Source organism: Xiphophorus maculatus, chromosome 12 (assembly GCF_002775205.1).
Source record: "Xiphophorus maculatus strain JP 163 A chromosome 12, X_maculatus-5.0-male, whole genome shotgun sequence".
Taxonomy (NCBI): domain Eukaryota; kingdom Metazoa; phylum Chordata; class Actinopteri; order Cyprinodontiformes; family Poeciliidae; genus Xiphophorus; species Xiphophorus maculatus.
This window is the reverse complement of record NC_036454.1, coordinates 3,488,729-3,513,175: the sequence shown is the minus strand read 5'-3', so window position 1 is coordinate 3,513,175 and position 24,447 is coordinate 3,488,729. Positions and strand designations below refer to the sequence as shown.

The window sequence follows — 24,447 nt, the reverse complement described above, 5'->3', positions numbered from 1 at the left end:
GCGGCCACACCTCTCACGCAGCCCCGGATTGGCCCCGCATCTCTCACTCCCTCCGCCTGGTTCCGCCTCGCAGCGCATTTAAGTCCTGCAGCGTTTCCTCCAACTTCTGCTCCCGGACCACAGGAGGACCGCCTGCCACCATGTCTGACCGGGGAACCTTCGACACCAACGTGGTCACCATGACCCGCTTCGTGATGGAGGAGGGCAGGAAGGCGAAGGGCACCGGGGAGCTGACCACGCTGCTCAACTCGCTGGGCACGGCGGTGAAGGCCATCTCCAGCGCGGTGCGCAAAGCTGGGATCGCCCATCTGTGAGTTCACCGAGTCAAACACGCAGTTTTATCTGTAAAAACTACCGCACATTTTGCGCCTTGTGCAGCTGTTTTGTCGACTTTTGTTTGCTGCGTTCACATCCACGTTGACACCGGCTGAGCAGGAGATTCAGGTTGTTTATGCACCAATCAGGAAGCGCGTACCTCCAGGCAACCCGCACACATTCACGGCTCATTTTCAACTAACAATCTGCCTTTTTCAAGACACTAAATCCATGCATTTGCATCTATTTTCCTCAGTAACGAGCTAGAAATGAAACTTCAGCCACAGCAACAAAATTTTCTTCTAACTGAAAGAAACAAAGAACCTCCTGTTCTATTGCAAGTTCAGTTTTATTTTTTAAAATAGGTCTGAATGGAGGTGGGCGGAGTACACAAAAAATGCACACAAGTAAGAGTCGCAATACGTCAACATACTTTTACTCAAGTAAAAGTAAAAAGTAGCTGTGCAAGAAATTACTCAAGTAAGAGTGCAAGAGGATATGGTTAAAAATTACATCATCAGATGGACCAAAATATAAAGTTAAGTGGAAATTTTGGTATTTTAAGGACCAAAGTGACAATAATTCATGTAAGTAACAACAAAACAGGCAAAAGAAAATTAGTTTCTTTTAATAAACACTTATGAAACTTTAACAAACGCTGCAGATGTTTGTCTGTTTGGTTAAAACATGTTAGTTTTTCATTCAGTGGGTAGAAAATCCAAACATTTTATTAAACTAAGAGTAAAGATACTTTATAATAAAATTACTCAAGTAAAGGTAAAAAGTGCAGTGTGGTTAAAAAAAAAAAAGTAAACTAAAAGTATTTTTTCCCAAAAAAAGGTACTTAAGTAAATGTAATTGAGTAAATTTAACCAGTTACTATCAAAGTCTGTGTATTAATGAACATTTACATGTAAGAATAGTACAATGCAAGTTTATTTATAAAGCACTTTAAAACAACAATGTTGGCCAAAGAGCTGTACACTAAAACAAATGAAAACAAAAACAAACCCATCAAGTAAAACATTAAAATCAACACCTCAAATTAAGTTAAAAGTCAAACTAATAAGATTTAAGAAAAGATTTAAAATGAGGAAGTGAACTTTTTAAAGTTAAATTATTTCTAATAAATCTAAAATTAGACAGTTTAAATTTCATTCTTTTCATAATTTGTATCACTTGTTTAAAACGACAAAAGACCATCCCTAAATATTTGAATTGTTGTACTGTTTTTAGTTTTGTTTCACAAGATATCATCTGCATACATCTGGCAGGTTAGCTTTGCTGGAAAATATTCCGGTAAACCTTTAATAAATAAGCCGAAAAGCAAAGGTCCCAACACCAAACCTTGTGGTACACCAGGATTATTTTTTATGTTTCAGTCCAACACGTTAAAATCTATGATTGTATTCAGCTTACTACAGTTTGTGAGACGTTCGTCAGTAATAATTGCAGCAAAGGATGTGAAGTAACCATTTCCTCCAGCTCTGCTCACCGTTTCCGTTCTCTTTGTGTCTTTATCAGTTATGGGATTGCAGGTAACACCAACGTGACGGGTGACCAGGTGAAGAAGCTGGACATCCTGTCCAATGACCTGGTCATCAACATGCTCAAGTCGTCCTTCACCTCCTGCGTTCTGGTGTCCGAAGAGAACGAAGAGGCGATCATCGTGGAGCCCGAACAACGGGTCAGAAATAGCAAATATGACTCTGAGTAGCTGGTAGCACTATATTTAGAAAATATGCAAATACAAAACAAAAGCAATAAAATGAAGAACTGCACTGCAAAAACACAAAAATACTTTTGGTCTAGTTTCTAGAGTATCTTAGTACACATGAAATAAGACAAAACTAACTAGTAAGTTACTTTTCAGAAAATATCTGAGCTTGTTTTAAGTCAAATATTCCTTAATCTTGATTACTAAACATTTTTCCCATGTATAAGTGAAATAATCTGCCAGTGGAACTAGAAAATTTTCATAAATATTTAGAAATTATTTACTTGCATTAAGCTCCTACTTCTTGCTGAAAAGAGTTGCTGTTTGACGCTGGAAACTTCTTAGCTTTGGTTTTGAAATCTCAGTAAATATTATTATGAACATTGATGCTCAATGACAATCAGCTTTTACTATGATGTAATAATTCCCAGAAGTCTTTGGTAACGTTAATATTTCTTCTTTAAATTTGAAAAAACCATTTGAGATGTGATCTGTAAAAAAAAAAAAACACATCGTGCCGTAAACAATTAATTATATTCATTTTATGTCTTTTTTTGGTTCTTTTTCAGGGAAAATACATCGTTTGTTTTGATCCTCTGGATGGCTCCTCAAACATCGACTGTCTCGTCTCCATTGGAACTATATTTGGCATTTACAGAAAGGTAACAGTAAAACGTTAAACTCTTGCATTGATGCACTTTTTTCAGAAAAAGATCAACTGAAGACAACAAACTTCCATTTGATTAGTTCAAATTATGATCCAAGCTAAGAATAAGTTACTATATAAGCAAGGATTTAAATTAACATACTTGTTTTGTAATCTTAAAGGTGACATGTTGTGCTTCCTTGAACGGGTTTGGATAGGTCTATGGACGATACAAAACATATTCATTACAGTTTTGACACAATCATTCTTAGATAATGAGGTTTTAGTCTGCTCAGTTCTGAATAACCTGTTATAAGGCCTCTTGTCACTTTAAATACAAATAATCTCAACATTTTACACCGACACGTGAAAATGGCTGCAAACAACCGTACATCTTTGAACAGCAGAAGTGGAGCCTCCTGGACGACCAGCAGAATGCAGCAAGTAGTTTCTGGATGGAAAGTTAACAATAAAACATTATACCGTGCATGCAGCGGTAAAACCAGCTGACCAAATGTACTGGGACTCTGCTGGGGTTGCTAGGTAATACGCAGAACTCTGCTGGGGTTGCTAAGTAACTCATTTTCCAGACACCAAAAAACATTAACTTGTCGTCAAGTTACTTTTTAAACATTTGGGCTCTTTTTAGAAACAGTTGGAAGCATAAAAACTTGCAAAATCTGAATTTTTCACAACAGGTGCCCTTTAAATATAAGCAACAAAAACATATAATATTAATAATTTAAATTTAAGTTACTGAAACGATGTGATTCCCAGACCACAGATGAGGAGCCATCTGAGAAGGACGCTCTGCAGCCGGGCAGGAACCTGGTGGCGGCGGGCTACGCGCTCTACGGCAGCGCCACCATGATCGTTCTCTCCACTGGACAGGGAGTCAACTGCTTCATGCTCGACCCAGTCGGTACTCCTTTAGGGTCTCTCATTTCGATCCACTTTTTATAATCACTGACGGCCTTCTTTACATTTTGCTCAACAGGCCATCGGTGAATTCATCCTCGTCGAGCACGACGTGAAAATCAAGAAACGGGGGAAGATTTACAGTCTGAATGAAGGCTATGCTAAGTATTTCGATCCGGCTGTCACAGAGTACCTGCAGAGGAAGAAGTTCCCTGAGGTAACATGATGATTTTTTAGGAAATATTTACATTTTCCTCGTGCGACCCGTGAACACTTCATGTCCTTGTAGGACGGCAGTGAGCCGTACGGCGCGCGCTACATCGGATCGATGGTGGCCGACGTCCACCGGACGCTGATGTACGGAGGAATCTTTTTATACCCAGGAAATGTGAAAAGCCCCAAAGGAAAGGTGAGATCCAGCATTAAACTCAGAGATTTGCACTTAATGAAATGAGTTACAACTCTTTAAAGAGGACGCAAAAGCCTTAGAGTGATTTCTTTGTTATTGCAGCAACTGAGGATTTTCTTTAACTTGAATCCTCATCTTGCCTCGTTTCTCTGAGGTTCAGTTGATTTATATATTTTAATCATTTTATATTGTTGCCAGCAGGGTCAGGTGATATGAACTTTGTTTTGGTTGTAGTTACCCAGAATGCCCTGCGCTGTAGTCCACTTCCTGCCTTTGGAGTGGCCGCCGGTCCGTTTGCAGCCTTATACGCATTCGAACAACAACCCAGACCTGGGTTTGTAGGCAACAGCAATTAGTTTTTGCACAATTTGTCTCGACTCTGACTTGAGCAACATGTCAAGCAGTTCTGTCAACAACATTGTTTCTTCACTCTGCACATCCTTCTTCATTTTTTAAAAGGCTGAACGGAGCCTGCAGCAAAGGAGGAGGAACTTTAACATTTCTGCTTTAAGCTAGAGGTTGTACACATTCTGTACCCTCAAAATAAGATTATTTCACTTAAATTTAGCACTTTTTCATTATTATTAAGGAATTATGAACTTAAAACAAACTCCTTTTTCTTGCTGAAAAGTTAGTTGAGTTAGTTTTGTCTTATTAGATGTTTACACAAGTATTTTCATGGAAAATGCAACTAATGCAAATATCTTAGTTCACTTGAAATAAAACAAAACTAATGTACGATTAACTATTAAATAGGAGCTTGTTTTAAGTTAATAATTACTTAATAATAAAAAAACGTCTAATCATAAGTGAAATGAACTCCAATTTAACTTCTACTTTTTCAACAATATTAAGGAATTATTAACTTAAAACTTGCAAGTTAATTTTGTTTTAATTCAAGTGTACTCCGGTTTTTGCAGTAGAAAATGGACTAAAAATACTGTTTTTGCAGTGTATCAATAAATGTATTTTTTTTTTTTACCATTTAAAAAAAAAATCCTTTAATGAAGCAGAACTTTTGTTTTTTATACTTTTCATATTTTACCATGTTATAAATACAAACTTTGGTGGGGATTCTACATGATAGAACGACACAAAGAAACTCTGAATTTAACAATTAGTTTTGGTCTATTTTCTTTTGCAAATATTTTGGTACTTGAAATAAGACAGAAACTTACAAGTAACTTTTCAGAAATAAATAAGAGCTTATTTTAAATCATTAATTCGTTAATATTTATGAAAATGTTCTAGTTATAAGTGAAATAATCTGCCAGTGGAGCAAGTACCTTTTCATCAATATTAAGAAATTATTAACTTAAAACAAACTTTTGTTTATTGCTGAAAAGTTACTTGAGTCAGGTTTTTCTTATTTCAGGGGTAATATTCGAAACTAGACAGAAATACTCAGATTTTGTGTTTTTGCAGTGCGTCTACATGTTTACCATTTCCAGAGAGTCGGTATTGAATAGGAAGCGTTGATCTCTTAGCATCAGGAAGCTAAACTTTCCGTTTGCTCGAAGCTGCGGCTGCTGTATGAGGGAAACCCGATGGCGTTCGTTATGGAGCAGGCGGGCGGCATGGCGTCCACCGGCTTCGAGAACATCCTGGACATCCAGCCCGAAGGCATCCATCAGCGCGCCCCCGTGGCCATGGGCTCCCCCGATGACGTCCGGGAGTTTATCGCCATCTGCAAGAAACACGCGGCAAAGTGAGGTGGGCGGCGCCGACGCGCTGCAAGCACAGAAACCTGTGGTGCCTTTCTTTGTGACCAAAAGGATTTGGGAGATTTTCTCTGTGAAAACGGGTTTTAATGAGTCAAACTCACGATGTTTGAGTTGTTCATAAGCTTCAGGAAAATAAACTGAAATCACTGGAGTAAACCAGAAATGAAGACTTTACCCTTCAGTTTACATAGAACTGCCTTAATCAGCCAAAATATTCATTTTAAATATGCAAATGACCAAATATATCATATGAACCAAAAGTGATGATTTTATCTTGTGAAATAAAAAATGTTTGGAAAAAAATATTTTAAATAAACCAAACGGATTCTATGAAGATGTAATCGGTGTTGTCATCATTTTGCAGATTCAAGTCTCATAAGATCAGGGGTGTCCAAACTGTGGCGCAGGGGCCCTTTATGGCCCTTGGAACAACTTCTATGCAGCTCCTGACTGCAGTACAAGAATACTACAAATTTGACCTCAGTGGGAACTTTTGCCAAATTTCAGTGACAAATTTAACAGATTTTAATCTTAATTTCACAGTAAGTAGAGCTATAAACATCCAATGACTTTTTATTTAAAAAATGAAGACTAAAGCACATTAATTCTTGTATTAAACTTTAGTAATAGGGTTTCTTTTTAAAGAAAGTTCCCATTGTTAAAATAATTTCTATATCAAATAAAATAAAAACCTAAAAAGTTAGAAAAATGTTAGCCTTGTATTTATACAAAATAAACAAAACCTGCCACTTTGTTTTATTAAAATATTGCATGTTTGTTGTGCAGATTTTTTTAAAAGTCACAAGAAGTATATTTTGTCTTTTAAGTTGGAAAAACAAACAACTTTGGGATTTTGGCTCAAAGACGAACTGACAATTATTACTCAGTCAGAAACAAGAAGACCTTATTTCTCCTGAAACAAACCCGTTTTTGCATCATGGGTATTTTTTTCTCAGTAAATGTTTTCACTTCCTGTAAGACGCTCATGAAGTGAAGCGCGAGATAAAGTTTACAAAAGGCGGCTAGCAGAGCAAATAATCTAAAAAGAAAGTTTACACAAGTCTGGGAGTGAAAGATGTGCAAACAATGGAGCAAGACAAAGAAAAAAAGAGGTTATGACATACAGCAAAAAACCCAAAACCAAGTATCTCTGGTCCAGTTCCTAATGCAAATCTTAGTAAACCGGAAATAAGATAAAACTAGTTTAGAAATAACTTTTCAGGAAGATATAGGAGCTTTTTCAAAATAAACAATTTATTAATATCAGGGGGGAAAAGTACCAGTTCCACTAGTATATCATTTCACCAACTAGGGAAAATGTTTATAAAAAAATTTAAATTTTAAATAAAAAAAAAAAAAGTTTAATTGAAAATTTGAAATACTGAATTTCAAATATGTTAAATTCAATATTTGAAAGTTAGGTAGTAGTTAGCTTCCATTTGGATAGTAGTTGGGAAGCTAGTTATTTAGTTTGCAAACTAAATATTCCTGAATAAATCTTTAATTGTCTCCCAAATTAAATATTTAATTTGGAGTTAAGTTTACCGGAAGTTGTTTGGCTTGCCCATACATTATAAACAGAGGTCTCAAAACTACTCACTTTCTCTACTGAACTAGATGCACAGATACTAGTATGAAAAAATATTTTATTAAAAGTACAGGTTGGACTGTTTTATCCCAGTAAAGGTACTAAAGTACACATTTTGAAATGTATTTAATTAAATAGGTTTAATCTCTGTCAGCTCCCACTTTCTGAGAGACTGCAACACAGTTTGCTGCTGCCCGCCTCACCAGATGCACCAAACTGGACTCAAACCCTCGGATATAAATCGGCTGTAATCGTCCCAGGATGCAGAGATGCTGTCGACAGAAAAATGGATCTGACTGGTTTCACTGAAGGCCGAGCGTCTTTGTTTCATAGCTGAAGTGGGTAAAGATCAGCAAAACGCTAAATCCTGACCAGGAAATAAAGTTTAGTTAGTTCACAAACATCAGAACTACAGGAAGTTCATGATTTGCATTGAGACTAAAACCAAACTGAACATTTAATTAAGATCTGCTGACTTATATTTATGTAAACTAATTACAAATACAGAAAAATGTATTTCAGAAGGATTGATTGTACTTTTTTTTAATAAGCAGTTTATGTATAAACTTATGCTATCCATAAACATAACTTTGTGGATCAAACGATCCAGAATATATGTGGAGTGAAGAGTTTTAACAAATTAATTATACATTTAAATAATTATTTAATAATTTACTTTTTGTCATTTGGCATTCTTCACTCTCCATAAGAGTCATAAATCTTTAGTGTATGTCAGATACAGACACATTGCATATTGATCTGTTTAGCTAACGTAAGACTGTGTAGCAGACAGGCTTCAAGGTGTAGAAGTTGTATCAGTTCTGCCTTTATGCTGTACTTAGCTAACGGGAAGAGCGTGTGTGTTAGACGGCCACGCACGCTGTAGCCACGCTACTACGTAGAATGGGCATCAGCCAATGAAAAGCGGCCCCTGTGGTAAGGTCCAGTGCTTGGGTTGGAAAATCTCAAATCTGGCAACCAAGCCGAATGGCGCCATATTTGTAATTTATGAGCGTGAGGCGCATGCGTCCTGCTTGATAGAAATTTGGTTTAGCATCAAGGTCATCATAAAAAAAAAAGACGCATCAAACCAGCTGTCTGATATTCATAAACTTTGGAACTCGGATTGAAAATGATCTTTTCTAATCGCCTAAGAAGCCGAGTTCTCTTGGACTCCCAGCCTAAATAACTCCAAACTTTCGCGGCTCTGCCTGAAATCGTCTCCGTTGCTATGATGCCATGACCTGCTGAGAATACGATACTGAGGGCGAGTAGGCCGCGGAAGCGCCATGTTTGAAATATCTGCGTTGGTTATTTGGTAAGTTATTTTTTGGAAACTTTATTCAAAGTTGTTTGTTTTGCCCCTGATGAAGTTATTGAAGCTAATTTTTTGTGTTTAAACAGAGCAGCGGAGGAGGAGGAGCGACCGACCGAGCGACCATGGCGTTTCAGCGGCAGTTTGTTTGGCTGCTGGCGTCCCTGAAATATCTGAGGGAGAAAATGGCGTCTGGAACCAGCAGGTGGTCGATAATGATATCTTGGGTGATCGACAATGAAGCTGAGGACCGCTTCAAGCTGCCTGGGGGAACCGCCCGACTCATCAAAGGCAAGTTAAGTCAAGGTTCTGTTCGGCGCCATGTCTTCTGCGGGTTTGTTGCTATGCTAACGCTGTTTGATGCTAATGCTGTGGAAGGCCTAATTCTTTGGCCCAAGCTTTGCTGCTTTGGTTTGATTCTCTGCTGAGAGTCAATGGACCTTACCAGAGGAGCCGCTTTTCATTGGCTGATGCCCATTCTACGTGGTCACGTGCGTGGCCGTCTCACAAACACACTTAGCTTCCCGTTAGCTAAGTACAGCATAATGGCAGAACTGATACAACTTCTACACCTTGAAGCCTGTCTGCTACACAGTCTTACGTTAGCTAAACAGATCAATATGCAATGTGTCTGTATCTGACATACACTAAAGATTTTATTTTAGCAGAAAAGGCTTTGGACTAAACTGTTACTCGTGTTAGCCACGTTAGCACCAAGTACAGCTAGTCAATCAACCATCGCTGTGTTCAGGGAAGCGCTGATTAATAATCGAGAAATAAATATCAAGCCTGGAAACTTGATATCGTAACGGACTGAATGTTATGTTTTTAACGTAATCTTCGCTCGTCTTGCGGGGCGCAGGCGGTTGCCACGGTAACAGGTGTGCTTAAACTACACAGAGAGAGAGAGAGTAAAAAGGTAGGAGTGGTTTTGAATTGATCACCTGTTAGGGTTATTTTACCTTTGCTGTGGCGCATTACAGCCGCTGTAGTTTCTAAACGTTGGACTAATTACCTCGTTCATTTGTGAGTTTACGTCATTCACAACAAACATCAAACAGAACTGTAGCAGCTCCCCAGCAGTTGAATTAACCAGAAAGTCTCGACGGGTGAATTTAGCGTTTTTATTTTCTTCGGGTGATTCAGAATCACCACAGTCACCAGTCACCGTGAAAACTGAAACATATACAAATATTAAAATACAAACATAAACTTACAATACAAACAACAAAACAAAACGTACCTCGCTGCTTTCACTGGGGAACACTAATTGTTGATTTCTTCATGCTACTCAGCTTGACAGTTCAAGCCATTGATTGACACGACGATTCTACCAGCTTTTAAAGGGCCTGCCCTCATTAGTTACGGCAGCCCAAGAGGTACAACAAAAAACCCCCAAAACATTACAAAGTGCAAATACCAAACAAAACAAACAACAAAAATGCTGATCAAAACAGACAAACATCCACAAACAATCTGCGTCATACTTAATTTAGAAAATTCTTAATTTACTTTAGTCTACTATCCACAAGAACAAATATATTTCATAGACAACAAATGGCTTCTACCGCGGTAATTATGTGAAATTAAATTAATTATATCCTAGCTTCTGAAGATTTGCCTTTACCTTTACAGAGCTCTTTGGTTCCTCCTATCAGTCTGTAGCTTCTCATATTAACGTCATCTAACCAAATTTCAGATCTGCCATAACTGACTGACACCTGCTGGCCTCAGGTTTGCAACCAGCTTGTGACTGAGAAACCAGTAACCTCCTCCCAGATGATGACATGAACTTGTTAGTTCCTCTGTTCATTGTAGTAGCTGATATATTGTGAAAATCCGGTAGAAATGATGCACTAATCATGTTTACATAGAAACAGCGCGCCGCGAGGCTTTGCTTGTGAGACGTGCGTCACGTGGGTCGGTTGGGGGCGGAGCTCGGTAAGGTCCATGAGGTGAGAAGGATTCTGCTGTTGCAAATCATTTAGTCTTTAGGGGTTTTTGTGCTGTGGTATTCATGGTTGAAAATCAGTTGTGATGTGAAAGAAAAATGGCTGCTAAGGATTTGGCAAATACAGTTCAGAGACTGCAGGAAGGGACTGAGCTTAGTAAATTACTATAATAAAACTTCATGGCATACCTATATAGTCTTAGTGATAATTGAATGTGACTATGTTGACATAGTATAGCTGCATTAAGATGATTATCTTTTTGATGTATATTAAATGCTTTTGGTTGAAAATAGTTTATTTTTGAAAATGCGCACCATTTTTATTTTTTGTATCTACTTCATATTTAGTTTTAAATTTAATCTACATATTTCAAAGTCTGGGTCCATACTTTAATAAGTCCATAACTGAAACAAATTTCATTTACCTTCAACAATTTAAATTTAAATGCAAAAGCCAGTTTTGCATCAAAACATGCAGCCTCTTGAAATTTAATCTTGATTTCATTTCTTCTGGAGAAGCTTTTTTGGAAAGTTTTCCTGTTAAAGGGAACTTTTTCCTCATCACTGTCACCACATTGATTCCCAATAGGAGGCATTGCTTCAACTTACTTTTATCAAATATAAATAAATGGTTCAGTTTTGGCTTTGTTTGGAAGTCTTCCTGCTGAAAGGAAGTTCTTCTTTTTGGAAATTCTTCTTGTACTTGATCTAGCACGCTTAATGTTCAGAGGGGTGCTGGTACATATCTCCAAGGGTCAAAGGGCAAGAGGAAGGGTACACACTGGACAGGTCACCAATCGCTCAATTGGCTGATTTATTTATTTTTTTATAAATTTTTGTTGCCCAAATCACTTTTGGTAAAAATATTATTTAGGGCATACCAAAAGTGATTTGGGCAAAAAAACAAACAAACAAACAAAAAAAACAAGTGTGTACCCTTCCTCTTGCTCTTTGACCCCTGGAAATGTGTACCAGTACCCCTCTCAACCTTAAGGGTGCTAGATGGGGCATGGATGGATGGAAATAAAAATCACTTTTGGTAAAAAGTGATTTACACTTACTCTGATGCCATCTGTAGAGGAAATGCTTTAGACTCTACCACAAAAAATTAAAACGCCTGAAATAATTGAATAAAAACAGCAATAAAAACTTGTAAATTGGAGGCCAGGCTTCATTTTTCTCTGCATTTATGTAATATAGTTAAGTTGAAATTGTTTGCCCCCGTCATTTTAAGTTCTTGTTCAGCAATAAACCTTTAAATTTAAAATCTGATTTTATTTGTTTTTCTCTTTAAAATGTTTGTCACAATTTTTAATAGACAGAGATGTTAAATAACTATAAGATACTGAAAGCTGAGGTTGTTCTGGAAAAAAGAGCAAAAATACAGACTCCATGCAAAATTTCTGAGAATTTTACATCCATGAAATCAAATAAATGCCAGACGGCTCAGTTAGAATTATGGTCATAAGATTAAAGTATTAAAGTAACTAACTTTATTTTATTGAACTTAAGTAAGTGGCGCAGTATTTGCTTTTTTTTCTTCTTCTTTTGGTAGTCTTCCTGCTAAACTGAAGTTTTTCCTGTCGACCGTCGCTTCATGGATACTCAATAGGAGACATTGCTTAAGTTGACTATTAATGAATTTAAATAATTCGTGCAGTGTTGGCTCTTTTTTTTTTAAGTCTTCCTGTTAAAGGGAAGTTTTTCCTGTCGACTATCCTATAGAACAGTCTTTCTCAATCTGTGTATTGAAAAATTTTCAACTTGCTTTGAAAAACAAGAAAATGTTTAGATATTGTCAGAGGAAAACTGTTTACCCGCAATGGTAACTAGCTTTAGCATTCAGAACAGGCTCTGGTGACTGGAGAAACTGTAGTGAGATGAGCAGCACAAGGGAGTGATTGACCGCGCTAAGACCCGCCCCCTGTCTCTGATTGGATATTTCTAATTAGCACTGAGAGAATGCAGAGGAACTAAATTGTTTGACAGATTATTCGTCTCATGTAGTGTCTCGACAGGGTGATAGTTTCCACAAATATGTAAAAAAGCTGCATGGCAGCAGTCAGAACTGATTCCTCTGAAGGACCAAATGTTGGACATTTTATTTTCCTGCCACAGTCGACTCAGGAGTCAAACTCTGACTCTCCTCCTGGTTTAACATTTCCTAAGCAGTCCTGATGTAACACCGTGGAGCAGAAGCTCTGTTTGGTTATGATTCCCTTTATCTGCGTTATCATGGAGAAATAAAACATTACACACGACTGTCAATGTTCTGAGTTGCTAAAAATTGATGCAATAACTTTGCAATCTTCTTTGTTTGGGGACTGATGGAGACACAGCCAGGTTTTCAGTAGTGGAATTTTTACAGGGTTTTCAAAATGTCAGCCTGACCAAATGTTTAGGATGGTGCCGAAATTCAAGATGAAGTTACCTAAAATATACCAGTCCAGTTGCTTAGTCCTCTTTAATTCTTCTAACATTAAGAAGTGCAGTCATTTGGTTGGTTTTCCTCCAGCTGAGATGTTCTTCTGATTTTTTAACAATGTTTGTCCGACTACATTATGCAAAAAAAATCTTCTAGAAAATTAAAAAAATCTCAGTTTGAAAAGTTTAAAATTTGACAAAAAATATCTGAAATTGTGAGGTTGGTCTTGACTCATGGCCGTCAGAACTAGACCAGGGTCTGAAACGAGCTGAGACTGAGCGATAAGCATCACTGCAGTTTATTCTGTCATCACTTTGAAGGATTTCTCTCAGGATCGTCACTCAGACCCTGAAGATAAAACTGTTTTTTTCATTTGAACTCAGGGAAAATACGTGGTCTGCTTTGACCCTCTGGACGGTTCCAGTAACATCGACTGCCTGGCCTCCATTGGCACCATATTCGCCATCTACAAACAGGTGAGTCTCACTGTTTACCAAAACTACAAATCTGTTAATCGAAAACTGATTCCATTAAAAACTGCAGCAACATGCTGCAGCCACAAGAGGGCGGTGCTTTACTAATCTGAATTTAGGCGAAACATTTTAATCTGACAAAGTGATGTCATCAGAAAGTATTGAATGTGTTCTGTTAAATTGAGTATTGTATTTCTGATCACAAGTTTATTTCTATATTTTTTCCCTAAGTATTAATTATTATAATTACCATATTTTCCGCACTATAAGGCGCACCTAAAAACCTTCAATTTTCTCAAAAGCCGACAGTGCGCCTTATAATCCAGTGCGCCTTATATATGGACCAATATTGAGCCACAACAGGTCTCACAACTACGGTAAGCAGCCGCCGACTTCATTTTCCCCCGTAGAAGAAGAAACGGGGAAAGCAGCCGCCGACTTCATTTTCCCCGTAGAAGAAGAAACGGGGAAAGCAGCCTCCGATGCAGCCAGCGGTGCACGCTGGGTTTTGTGTAAAGACCCCAAAATGGCTCCTATTAAGAGACACGCTTACGACACAGAGTTTAATAAAGTTTGACTGACCTATCTGACTATTTTATCGACATTCCCTTTATCGCAGTTCCATCTAATGGATGCATAACATAACCCCAGCCTCTACTGTAGCGTCTATTCTATGCGCCTTATAATGCGGTGCGCCTTATATATGAAAAAAGTTTTAAAATAGGTCATTCATTGAAGGTGCGCCTTATAGTGCGGAAAATACGGTACTTTGTATACTTTAAGAGTTTAGTTGAGTTAGAAGTAATTTAGTTTCTTTTTCTTGTTTGGTTCTTTCTGTGGGTAGAGCCTGTGGCTTTTAAAAGCAGAGCTCTGCAAAAATGTTTCACCAAATTTTTTCACTTTCATTTTGGGGAACGTGGTTCCACACGAGGATGCTCCGACCCAGGAAACAGAAATGTTTTTAAGATGTTGGGGAAATTATTTCCTCCTTGGTAAAACACGTGCAGCTTTGAAGACGCGTTCAGCCTTAAATGTTGTGAATTTCTTCCTTTTATGCAAATCATTACAGCAGACTAAAGAGATTATACTCAAGTTTGAAAATATATTGGTAGTTTTTGATTAGTCTTTGAAATATTTACTCCAGACACAATAAATATTTCTGTAGCATTTTTGAAACTCTAAGCCTTTAAACAGGGTAATTTTTAATGTGAATCCTCAAATAAAATATTAAAAATGTATCCTCTACAGTCCTCTGCATCTGGAAATATTGAACCTTAACCCTTTCATGCATGAATTATGATCCTTTGTGTCAGAATTTTTTTTCCATTTTTAAAATCTTTTTTCTAAAGGCATAAAAAAGGTAGGAAATGTTTTTTGTAAAAATAATTTTTTTATTATTTTTTATTTTTATGTGATCAGTTGTAATTTTGTACAAATACAAAGTTGTTATTTGAAAAATACATCAGTAGTATTGTTCCTTAGGGGTTATCTGATGTCACAATATTTTTTTTACTTGCAAGAGTCGTCTACAGTAGACAGAGGGACCGGGTCGGTTCTCATGGTTTTTTGTCTGTCGGCCATATTGTATTTAACAAAAATAATTTCTTGCATTTGCAGCTGATGGCCAGTAGTTGATGGTATATTTTATGATGCATTAGTGTCCACTTCAGTGGTCTGTGTGCATTTATAACATAAAAATCCACAGGAAGCACAAGAAAATGGCTTTTAGAAAGGTGTCCACTGTAGTGACCACTATGCATGAAAGGGTTAAATAGCATCATTCTAATTCAGCTGTGTATTACCTCTGTTTTTAGTGTATTTATTAATTTTTGTAGTCTTAAACTACTGAGGAACTGTTGCCATGAGGAAATGTTTGAGTTTAAACTAAAACATAAAATCTGTTTCTAAGAATCGAATAAAAAAAAATCCGAACATCTTCAGGATGTGGTGGAGCCTCATTCCTGACATTCAGTCCAGCTCGTATGAGGAACGACGGTAACATCTTCTACTCTCAGAATTTATTCAACTTCCTTAAAAACTGTCACAGATTTCAATTTGATGGTTTTATTTCAGGAGTTACAAGTAAATTTCCTGTAAAATACAAAAGCTTGTTTTAAGACAGTAATTCCTAAGTATTTGTCAAACAGTATGAGCTCCATTGGCAGATTATACAACATCAAGCAATTTTTCCCATATTATAAATTCAGTTATCTGCAAGTGGAACTGGTCTTTTAAAATTAATATTAAGGAATTATTGAATTAAAACAAGTTCCTCTGTTTCACTAAAAAGTTACTTCTAAGTTAGTTTTGTCTCATTCAACTCCACTAAGATATTTGCACTAGAAATAGACTAAAAATACTAAAATCATGCAGGATGATGGATGATGAGGGAGAACATGTGAAACAGCTGGAGAGACAGTAGATTAATGGATCCTGACACTTGGGGTGAACATGACACGGGGAAAAAATAACTAAAACTAAGAGAAACTTAAAGAATATCTACAAGGAAATAAAGAGAAAATTTTAAATCCTCTAAAAGCAGAAACACAACAAGGAAGCACTTGAATACTAATTATAAACACTAATGAACCAAGAAGGCAGACAGGAAATGAACTAACAAAAAAATCTGAGGAAATACACAATAAGATATGATAATAAACTAAGAAATTAATTTAAAAAAAATTAAAGAAGCAGGTATTAAACATACTACAAAATATAAATATGTTAAGACATCTAATTAATCTATATAATGTTTTTCACTTGGTGATGGAATTACTAACAAAGGAACCTTTCAGTCATATTCTAATTTATGGAATGAGTCTGTATTTGCTGAGTATATTTGCTTTAATATAGCAAATATTAAAGACACAAAAGCCTTTTTTGGGTCTGGTTGGGGCATTTGGTGAGTAGATTGACCATCGATGTTACTGGATTCAATAAAATGTGGCTTAAAGCTGAGATGCTGATGTTTGGATATGTAAAATATATATTCTCTCTGCATATAAATAATTTGGTTTCTGTCAGTTCTGTAAAGATACATGAGCACAAAGTGAATTTCTCTTTTATATTGACTAAATTTTACTTAATTGTCGATGTAGGAGCCATGGTTTAAAATTTAACAAACTTTGGCTCTTTATGCTTTATGAAATATTTCATCCTATTTAATGATTGATCTGAATATTGCCACATTCAATCATGTGATTAGTCCAGGGAAAAATGTAGAAAAACGGGTGATTGTATTATTTTTCCCAGTCTGTCAGCCTAACGTCACACGTAGACACGTTGCCATGGCAACCAAAAGCAGCTCCGGGAACGCATTGCTAAGATTACGGTCAAGTGCATCAGGTATTAACACCAAAAAACCACAAAACTTTTCCCACACAAACAAGTAAAAACACCAAAGTGATCGCCTGAACACTAGTGGTGGTTGATTAGCTACTTAAACACCTGCACTCCTGATTATCTGTCAGAAAATGTGTGTAGTCCACCTTATTTTGTGTAAATTGAACCGAAATACTCCAAACTGTGCAGCAAGGGTACATGTTGATAAAAGTTAAGCTAGCATAGCTATCCTACTCACCATTTTCTTATATACATTTTTAATTAAAGCTTTTTACTGACCTGAGAAGTGATTCCCTTTGGGCCTTGTTATCTTGCTGTCGTAGCACTTTCTGTTAAAATTTTGCATCCCTTTTTCAGATTCTTTGCTTGATTGTGTAAATTTCCCGACCACCTGTATTACTGACTCAATGAAAAGCAACAGCGCAGTGAGTCACGTGATGTTCAATCCACTATATCACTGAGCGGACTTGCCATTTACGTTTTACAAAGGAATTTTAAAAATCATTAACTACCTGTTAATGCTCTGAATACAACGTGCAGCTGCTGCCGAGTTACTAAGCGCCAAAACGGATCCCCTTAACACCTCGGCTGTGCCTTGAAATTCTGTCCATGAAAGTAATGAACAGAATTGGTGGCAAAGGGCAGCCCTGGCGGAGTCCAACTCTCACCGGAAACGAGCCCGACTTACTGCCAGCAATGCGGACCAGACTCTGACACCGGTCATACAGGGACCTGACAGCCCGTATCAAAGGGCCGGGTATCCCATACTCCCGGAGAACCCCCACATGGCTCCCCGAGGGACATGGTCAAACGCCTTCTCCAAGTCCACAAAACACATGTAGACTGGTTGGGCGAACTCCCAGAGCCCTCCAGGACCCTGCCTGTAGAGCTGGTCCAGTGTTCCACGACCAGGACGAAAACCACACTGCTCTTCCTGGATCCGAGGTTCGACTGTCCGACGGACCCTCCTTTCCAGAACCTCTGAATAGACCTTGCCAGGGAAGCTTAAGAGTTTGACCCCTCTATAATTGGAGCACATCCTCAGCTTCCCCTTTTTGAACAGGGGTCCACCACCTCAGTCTGCCAGTCCAGGGGAACTGCCCCCAATGTCCATACAATATTGCAGAGTCTCGTTAGCCAACACAACCCTACAACATCCAGAGCTTTAAGAAACTCCGGGCGAATCTCATCTACCCCTGGGGCCTTGCCACCGAGGAGCTTTTTAATCACCTCTGTGACCTCGTCTCCAGAGATTGGAGAGTCCAATTCAGAGTCCCCAGGCTCAGCTTCCTCAATAGAAGGCATGTTGGTGGGATTAAGCCGCCTTGACAATGGAGGCATGAAACATGGTCCACTCAGACTCAATGTCCCCCACGTCCCCAGGATTGTGTTAAAAGTTCTGCCGGAGATGGAAGTTAAAGCTCAGTCTCATGGGGGATTCCGCCAGACGTTCCCAGCAGACCCTCACAACACGGTCAGACCCGCCAGGTCTGACCGGCATCCTCCCAAACCACCCGAGCCAACTCACCACCAGGTAGTGATCAGTGGACAGTTCCGCACCCCTCTTCACCCGAGTGTCCAAGACATACGGCCACAGATCCGATGAAACGATGAAATGGCAAAGTCGATCATCGAACTGCGGCCCAGGGTGTCCTGGTGCCAACTGCACATATGGACACCTTATGCCTGAACATGGTGTTTGTTGTGGACAATCCGTGACGAGCACTGAAGTCCAAGAACAGAATACCACTCGAGTTCAGATCGTGGGGGCCGTTCCTCCGGGTTTCACTCTCATTGCCCACGTGAGTGTAGAAATCCCCCAGCAGAACAAGGGAGTCCCCAAGAGGGGCACTCTCCAGTATCCCCTCTAAGAACTCCAAGAAGGGTGGGTAATCTGAACTGTCATTCAGCCCGTAAGCACAAACAGTCAGGACCCGTCCCCCCACACATAGGCAGAGGTAGGCTACCCTCTTGTTCACCGGGGTAAACCCCAACGTACAGGCACCGAGATGGGGAGCAACAAGTATGCCCACTCCTGCCCGACGCTTCTCACCGTGGGCAACTCCTCCAGAGTGGAAGTATGTCCAGCCCCTCTCAAGGAGACTGGTTCCAGAACCAGAGCCATGCGTCGAGGTAAGATCGACTATTTCTAGCCGGAACCTCTCAACCTCACACACTAGCTCCGGCTCCTTCCCCACCAGAGAGGTGACATTCCAAGTCCCAAAAACCAGCTCTGCAACCGTGGATTGGACCGCCAGGGCCCCCTCCCTCGGCCACCACCCATCACACAATGCACCTGATCCCTTTGGCCCCTCTCATAGGTGGTGGGCCCATGGGAGGGGGGACGCATGTGTCCTCTTTGGGCTGAGCTCGGCCGGGCTCCGTGGGTAAAAGCCCGGCCACCATGCGCGCTCACCATCGTACCGGCGCCGCTCCAGGCCTGACTCCAGAGTGAGGCCCCGCTGACCCGCGTCCGGGCGAGGGAACACCAAGTCCAATGTTATTTCTCATCATAGGGGGTCTTTGGGCTGTGCTTTATCTGGTCCCTCACCTAGCACCTATCTGCTTTGGGTGACCCTACCAGGGGCATGAAGCCCCAGACAGCATAGCTCCTAGGATCATTGGGGCACTCAAACCCCTCCACCACGATAAGGTGGCCGCACAAGGAGAGGCACTGCTCACATATTTAACTAAACTGACTAGATGTAGAAAGCAGGAGGCGAGAATCACATTTATTTGATAAGAGATAATTAGACAAACTACCGGCTTTCTCAGATCTAAATGAAATCAGCAACAAATGAGTTTGAAATTACTTAGTTTTGTTGAAATTGATTATAAAAACTTGTTTACTTTGATTACCGAAATGAAATTTTTCACTTTCAGCTGAAGATAGAAAAGCGTTCAAATATTTTATGATGAATATTCATTGAACAGCACAACTCTATGGTTATTGTTTCTAGTGATTCAGCAAATGATTTGTGCTCCTTCTTGAGTTATAAAACATTGTAATTATTAAAATGTAAGGCAGCTTTTTACCAACAGGACAAGGAAATTATACTGCAGTAAAACAAAAGCACAGAGTTCAACCCGGAAGAGTTAAACAAAAACCTGTTTGACTGGAAACGTCACTGAGAGGAAAATAAAAGTATTTTAACTGAGTTGAACAGAGATGAGATGCCATTACAGGGAGGAGATCTGAGCTGAAACACAAATGTTTACTGGAATTTAAAGAAAAAGCTGCAGAAACTTTGACCAGGTGAGTTCTGGAGGATTTCTGTAGAAAATGGCAGAGAGAGCTCTACTTGAACGTTTCCTGAGCTGCCATGTTTGTTCAGGGACTTTCAGAAATCCTGTGTCTCTGAGCTGCAACCACAGCTTCTGTTCAAGCTGCCTGGAGAAATTCTGGGAACAAACTGGAAACAAGAACTGTCCCATCTGTTTAAAAAGATCTTCTAAGGAGGATCTAGGAATAAATTTCACTCTGAAGGAACTGGCTGTTTCCTTTACTGAAAGACAGAAATCTGGATCATCAGAGACAGAAACAGGAGAAAAGCAGCTGATGGTGGTCTGCAGTAAACACCAAGAAGACCCTAAACTGTTCTGTGAAGACGAGCAGAGAGCTGTGTGTCCTGTCTGTGACCTTTCTCTCCACCAGAGTCACAAAGTGGTTCCTATTGAACAAGCAGTCAGAGATCTGAAGGAGCAGCTGAAATCTGACTTAAAGTCTCTGCAGGACAAAAGGAACAAACACAAACAAGTGGAGAAAACATACGATGATGTGATTCAACACTCCAAGAAGCAGCTGCTGTCCACAGAGAGACAGATCAGAGCAGAGTTCAACAAGCTCCACCAGTTCCTGAGAGAGGAAGAGGAGTCCAGACTGGCAGCTCTGAGGGAGGAAGAGGAGCAGAAGAGGAAGACTATCAGCAGAGAGATGAAGAGGATTGAGGAGCAGATCTCCTCTCTGTCAGACAGTATCTCTGCTGTTAAAGAAGAGCTGCAGAAAGACAACGTGTCGTTCCTCAGCAGTTATAAAGCCACTCAGAGAAGAGCCAGAGGTCAGAGGTCACTGTCAGATCCACAGCTGTTCTCAGGAGCTCTGATAGATGTGGCCAAACACCTGGGCAACCTGTCCTTCAGAGTTTGGAAGAAGATGAAGGGCAAGGTGAAGTTCAGTTCTGTCATTCTGGACCCAAACACTGCAAGTCCATGGATCCATCTGTCTGATGATCTGACCAGGGTGAGACATGGAGGCAAATGGCAGCAGCTTCCTGATAATCCAGAGAGAAACACAAAGTACCTCAATGTTTTTAGTTCTCAGGGCTTCAGCTCAGGGAAACACAGCTGGGAGGTAAAGGTGGGAGATCATCCTGACTGGGTCATTGGTTTGGCTAAAGAATCTGTTGACAGGAAGGGAAAGACATCTGCTTCACCAAAATATGGATTCTGGTGTTTATGGCATGGTGATGGAAAATACAATAATGGTGCTGGTAAAACTGTCACAGTGAATAAAAGTCTCCAGAGGATCAGAGTCCAGCTGGACTATGACAGAGGGGAGGTTTCCTTCTACGACTCTGAAGACAAGAGTCTCATCTACACTCACAGAGAAACTTTCACTGAGAAACTCTTTGCTTATTTAGCTGTTGGAGAAGCTGCTGATGCCAAAACATCTGAGATCAAAATCTGTCAACCTGATTTTTCTGTTTAAAGTTCAAAGTTGTGTTTTAATTCTCTGAATCATTTTGCATTTTTAAATCAAAGTTTGCAGTCAAACAAACTTTCCTTTTAAATATTTAATAAATTTGATCATTTTGAGGTTTTCAACTTTTATTTGAAATTAACAACAGAAATAAATCAATAAAATATCTTGATTTTCAATTTTTCTGTTGACTGAAATTTGTACAAAATAGTACATTTTATGAATATTTTTGTCTTCAGTTTTTCTTTTCAGTTGAATGTGGAAAAAATATACAAATGTTAGATTAATGTTCAGACTAGATCCAATATTTAATCAATCTTTATCCAAAATTCTCTCAACCATTTAATATTTCTTCATATTCTATTTAATCCCAACAAAGATGATTATTTTTAGTTTGTTTCTGTGTTTTGTAAAAACTGTTATTAGAAGTTCAGTAAAAGGGAACAAATATTTTTACAAGTCCTTAACTGGGTTCTCTAGTCAGTCTTTTTTTAATGTTTAATGATTCATTTTGGCAGGAAAACATTTATAAATAAATATTCAGATTTACGTTTCTCTTTGACTGTTTTCTGTTTTTGTTATGATTTTTCTGTTCAATTTAAAACTGATTTCTATAAAATTCAAACAGTTGCTGAAAATAATCTTTATTAATTTTAAAAGTTTCTTCATTGCTTTAACATGTTTCTTTTTATTTGGCTGTTGAATAAAACTCTGTGTTTCACTGAGTTTCAAATTACATTATGAACTCAGGAGGCAGATATATTAGTCCAGATATTTATGCTGATCAAAATCTTAGAATGTCAAAAGGTTTTATTTCCTAAACATTTATCAGAATCTGTTTATTTCTGATTCCAGATGTTGGATAAATGCAGAACTTTTCCTAACAGAAGTTCTGCTGTTTCTGAGCCACTAGAAACTTTCTGCTGAACAGATCCACCATCTAAATGTGTGAAGCAGTTGCTAACAACGTTTTTCTCATTATATTACACAGACAGGATTCAGACAATAACATCAAAAACCTGGTTCATCTTTCACACAGATATAAAAATATAAATACTGAGACAAAACCCTCAATATGCAGCTTCCTGCTCTCTGCTTGTTATTTCAGTGAGAACATGTCTGATGATAAACAGACACTGAATTGAACTGAACTGTTTCCTGCTGCAGAATGGATAACCTTCAGTCTTCAGGTATTTGCTATGTATAAATTATTTGAACTTGTAATTATGCTAACAACGTTTTGGAGAAATTATTCCCTTTGAAAGATTTTGTGATGAACAAGAGAAGGAAAACTTTAGCCATAATGTCCTCACAGCACCACCTGCTGGAGACAAATACACACAGCAGAAATTTATCTATTATTTCTCTCACTGATCAGTCAGCAAAACCACCGAATTAGAAATTGATGTTCATCAAACTCCAACAGCAGTAACTGTTGTATCAGGATGAAGACATGGGAAGAAAGAACTTTGAACAATCAGGATTTAAATGTTTGAAGGTTAAAGGTTATGTTAGGACACAAAGAGAGAGTTGAGAGTCAAGAGAAGAGCAGACAAACCTCCTGGTTCTGCTCTTGACATCTGAGTCTCTTCCAGAGTCTCCTGGTTCTGCTGCAGCCCGGATCCTTCAGTTTGGATCTCTAGCCCTGTCCATGGTTCCTGTGAAGGATCACAAAGTAAAGTGAACAACTCGGTCCACTGACTTGATGTTCTGATCTCTGGATCATTAAGATCCTGCAGGAATTGTTCTGATCAATATGGCAAAGTCCAAAACCAGCTCCGATCCTAAACTGGTTTTTCTCCTGGATCAACAACAAATATGTGACAGTGAGTTCAGGATGGATTTGCAGTAACTGGACAGTGATTTATGTAAATGTTCTGATTCAACTCTGTCAAGAGTTTATTTAAAGAGCTGGAAATGAAACATGCAACAAAACATTAAGAATATTTACATTTTATTTAAAATTATTCCAAAAAAACCATTTTGTAGCGTTTGGTGAAGCAAACTGAATTTTCTCTGGGCTTTATTTTAATTTCTCTTTATCATCTCCTAACCTTCATGTATTTAGTAAAAATATTCTGTGTCTGTTTTGCGATAAATATCAATCGCAACTCATTTAGGAAATAACAGCTTCTTCATAAATTGAAGGAAAAATAAACGAATGAATAAAATATTTTATGTGATTAATCCAAACAACAACTCTGATGTTTTGATATTTCTTATTTTTGGGTTTTGACATTATTGAATAATGAAAACTATATATGTTTCAAATGAATTGTAAATAAAGCTTTTTTATTTACAGGCAATATTTCTGTAAATTATTCTAAAACTATTAAGAGATATACTGGCTTGTTCTTTGAAAAGTGTAGATTTTTAAAACAAATTCTTTTAGTCAGTCATACATTGTAACATATAAATACAAAATTATATACTAAATTACTCTAAAACTATATTGTGAATAAACTAGGAATAGTGCTATTTACATTAGCTTTTTTAGAGGTTGAGATGTGGGCAGGTTTGACGGGTTTTAAATTGTGCTTGGGCTGGAAAATGTCAAATCTGGCAACCAAGCCGAAATGCGCCATATTTGTGCTTTATGAACGTGAGGCGCATGCGTCATGCTTGATAGAAATTTGACGGGGCATCCATCATCATTTTTTTAAAGACACCAGTTGCAACCGGTTACACGGAGTCATCAAACCAGCTGTCTGATATTCATAAACTCTGGAACTCGGATTGAAAATGATCTTTTCTAATCGCCTAAGAAGCCGAGTTCTCTTGGACTCCCAGCCTAAATAACTCCAAACTTTCGCGGCTCTGCCTGAAATCGTCTCCGTTATCTAGGCCTAGTAATATGACGCCATGATCTGCTGAGAATACGATACTGAGGGCGAGTAGGCCGCGGAAGCGCCATGTTTGAAATAT

General features: G+C 38.5%; 2 protein-coding genes across 2 annotated transcripts; both read left to right on the top strand.

The window, feature by feature from the left end:
- Positions 1 to 61: 61 nt before the first annotated feature.
- On the top strand, positions 62 to 6,070 carry LOC102216440 (fructose-1,6-bisphosphatase 1-like). The gene is made up of 7 exons (XM_005811463.3): positions 62 to 310; positions 1,840 to 2,002; positions 2,602 to 2,694; positions 3,456 to 3,596; positions 3,676 to 3,813; positions 3,886 to 4,005; positions 5,526 to 6,070. Exons 1-7 carry the CDS (start codon positions 141 to 143, stop codon positions 5,715 to 5,717), a joined length of 1,017 nt encoding a protein of 338 aa, XP_005811520.1. The 5' UTR covers positions 62 to 140; the 3' UTR covers positions 5,718 to 6,070.
- Positions 6,071 to 20,015: 13,945 nt separating this feature from the next.
- On the top strand, positions 20,016 to 21,583 carry LOC111610360 (nuclear factor 7, brain-like). Its single transcript, XM_023344157.1, has one exon. The coding sequence runs from the start codon at positions 20,107 to 20,109 to the stop codon at positions 21,529 to 21,531; it is 1,425 nt and encodes a 474-aa protein (XP_023199925.1). The 5' UTR covers positions 20,016 to 20,106; the 3' UTR covers positions 21,532 to 21,583.
- The last annotated feature ends 2,864 nt before the right edge of the window (positions 21,584 to 24,447 follow it).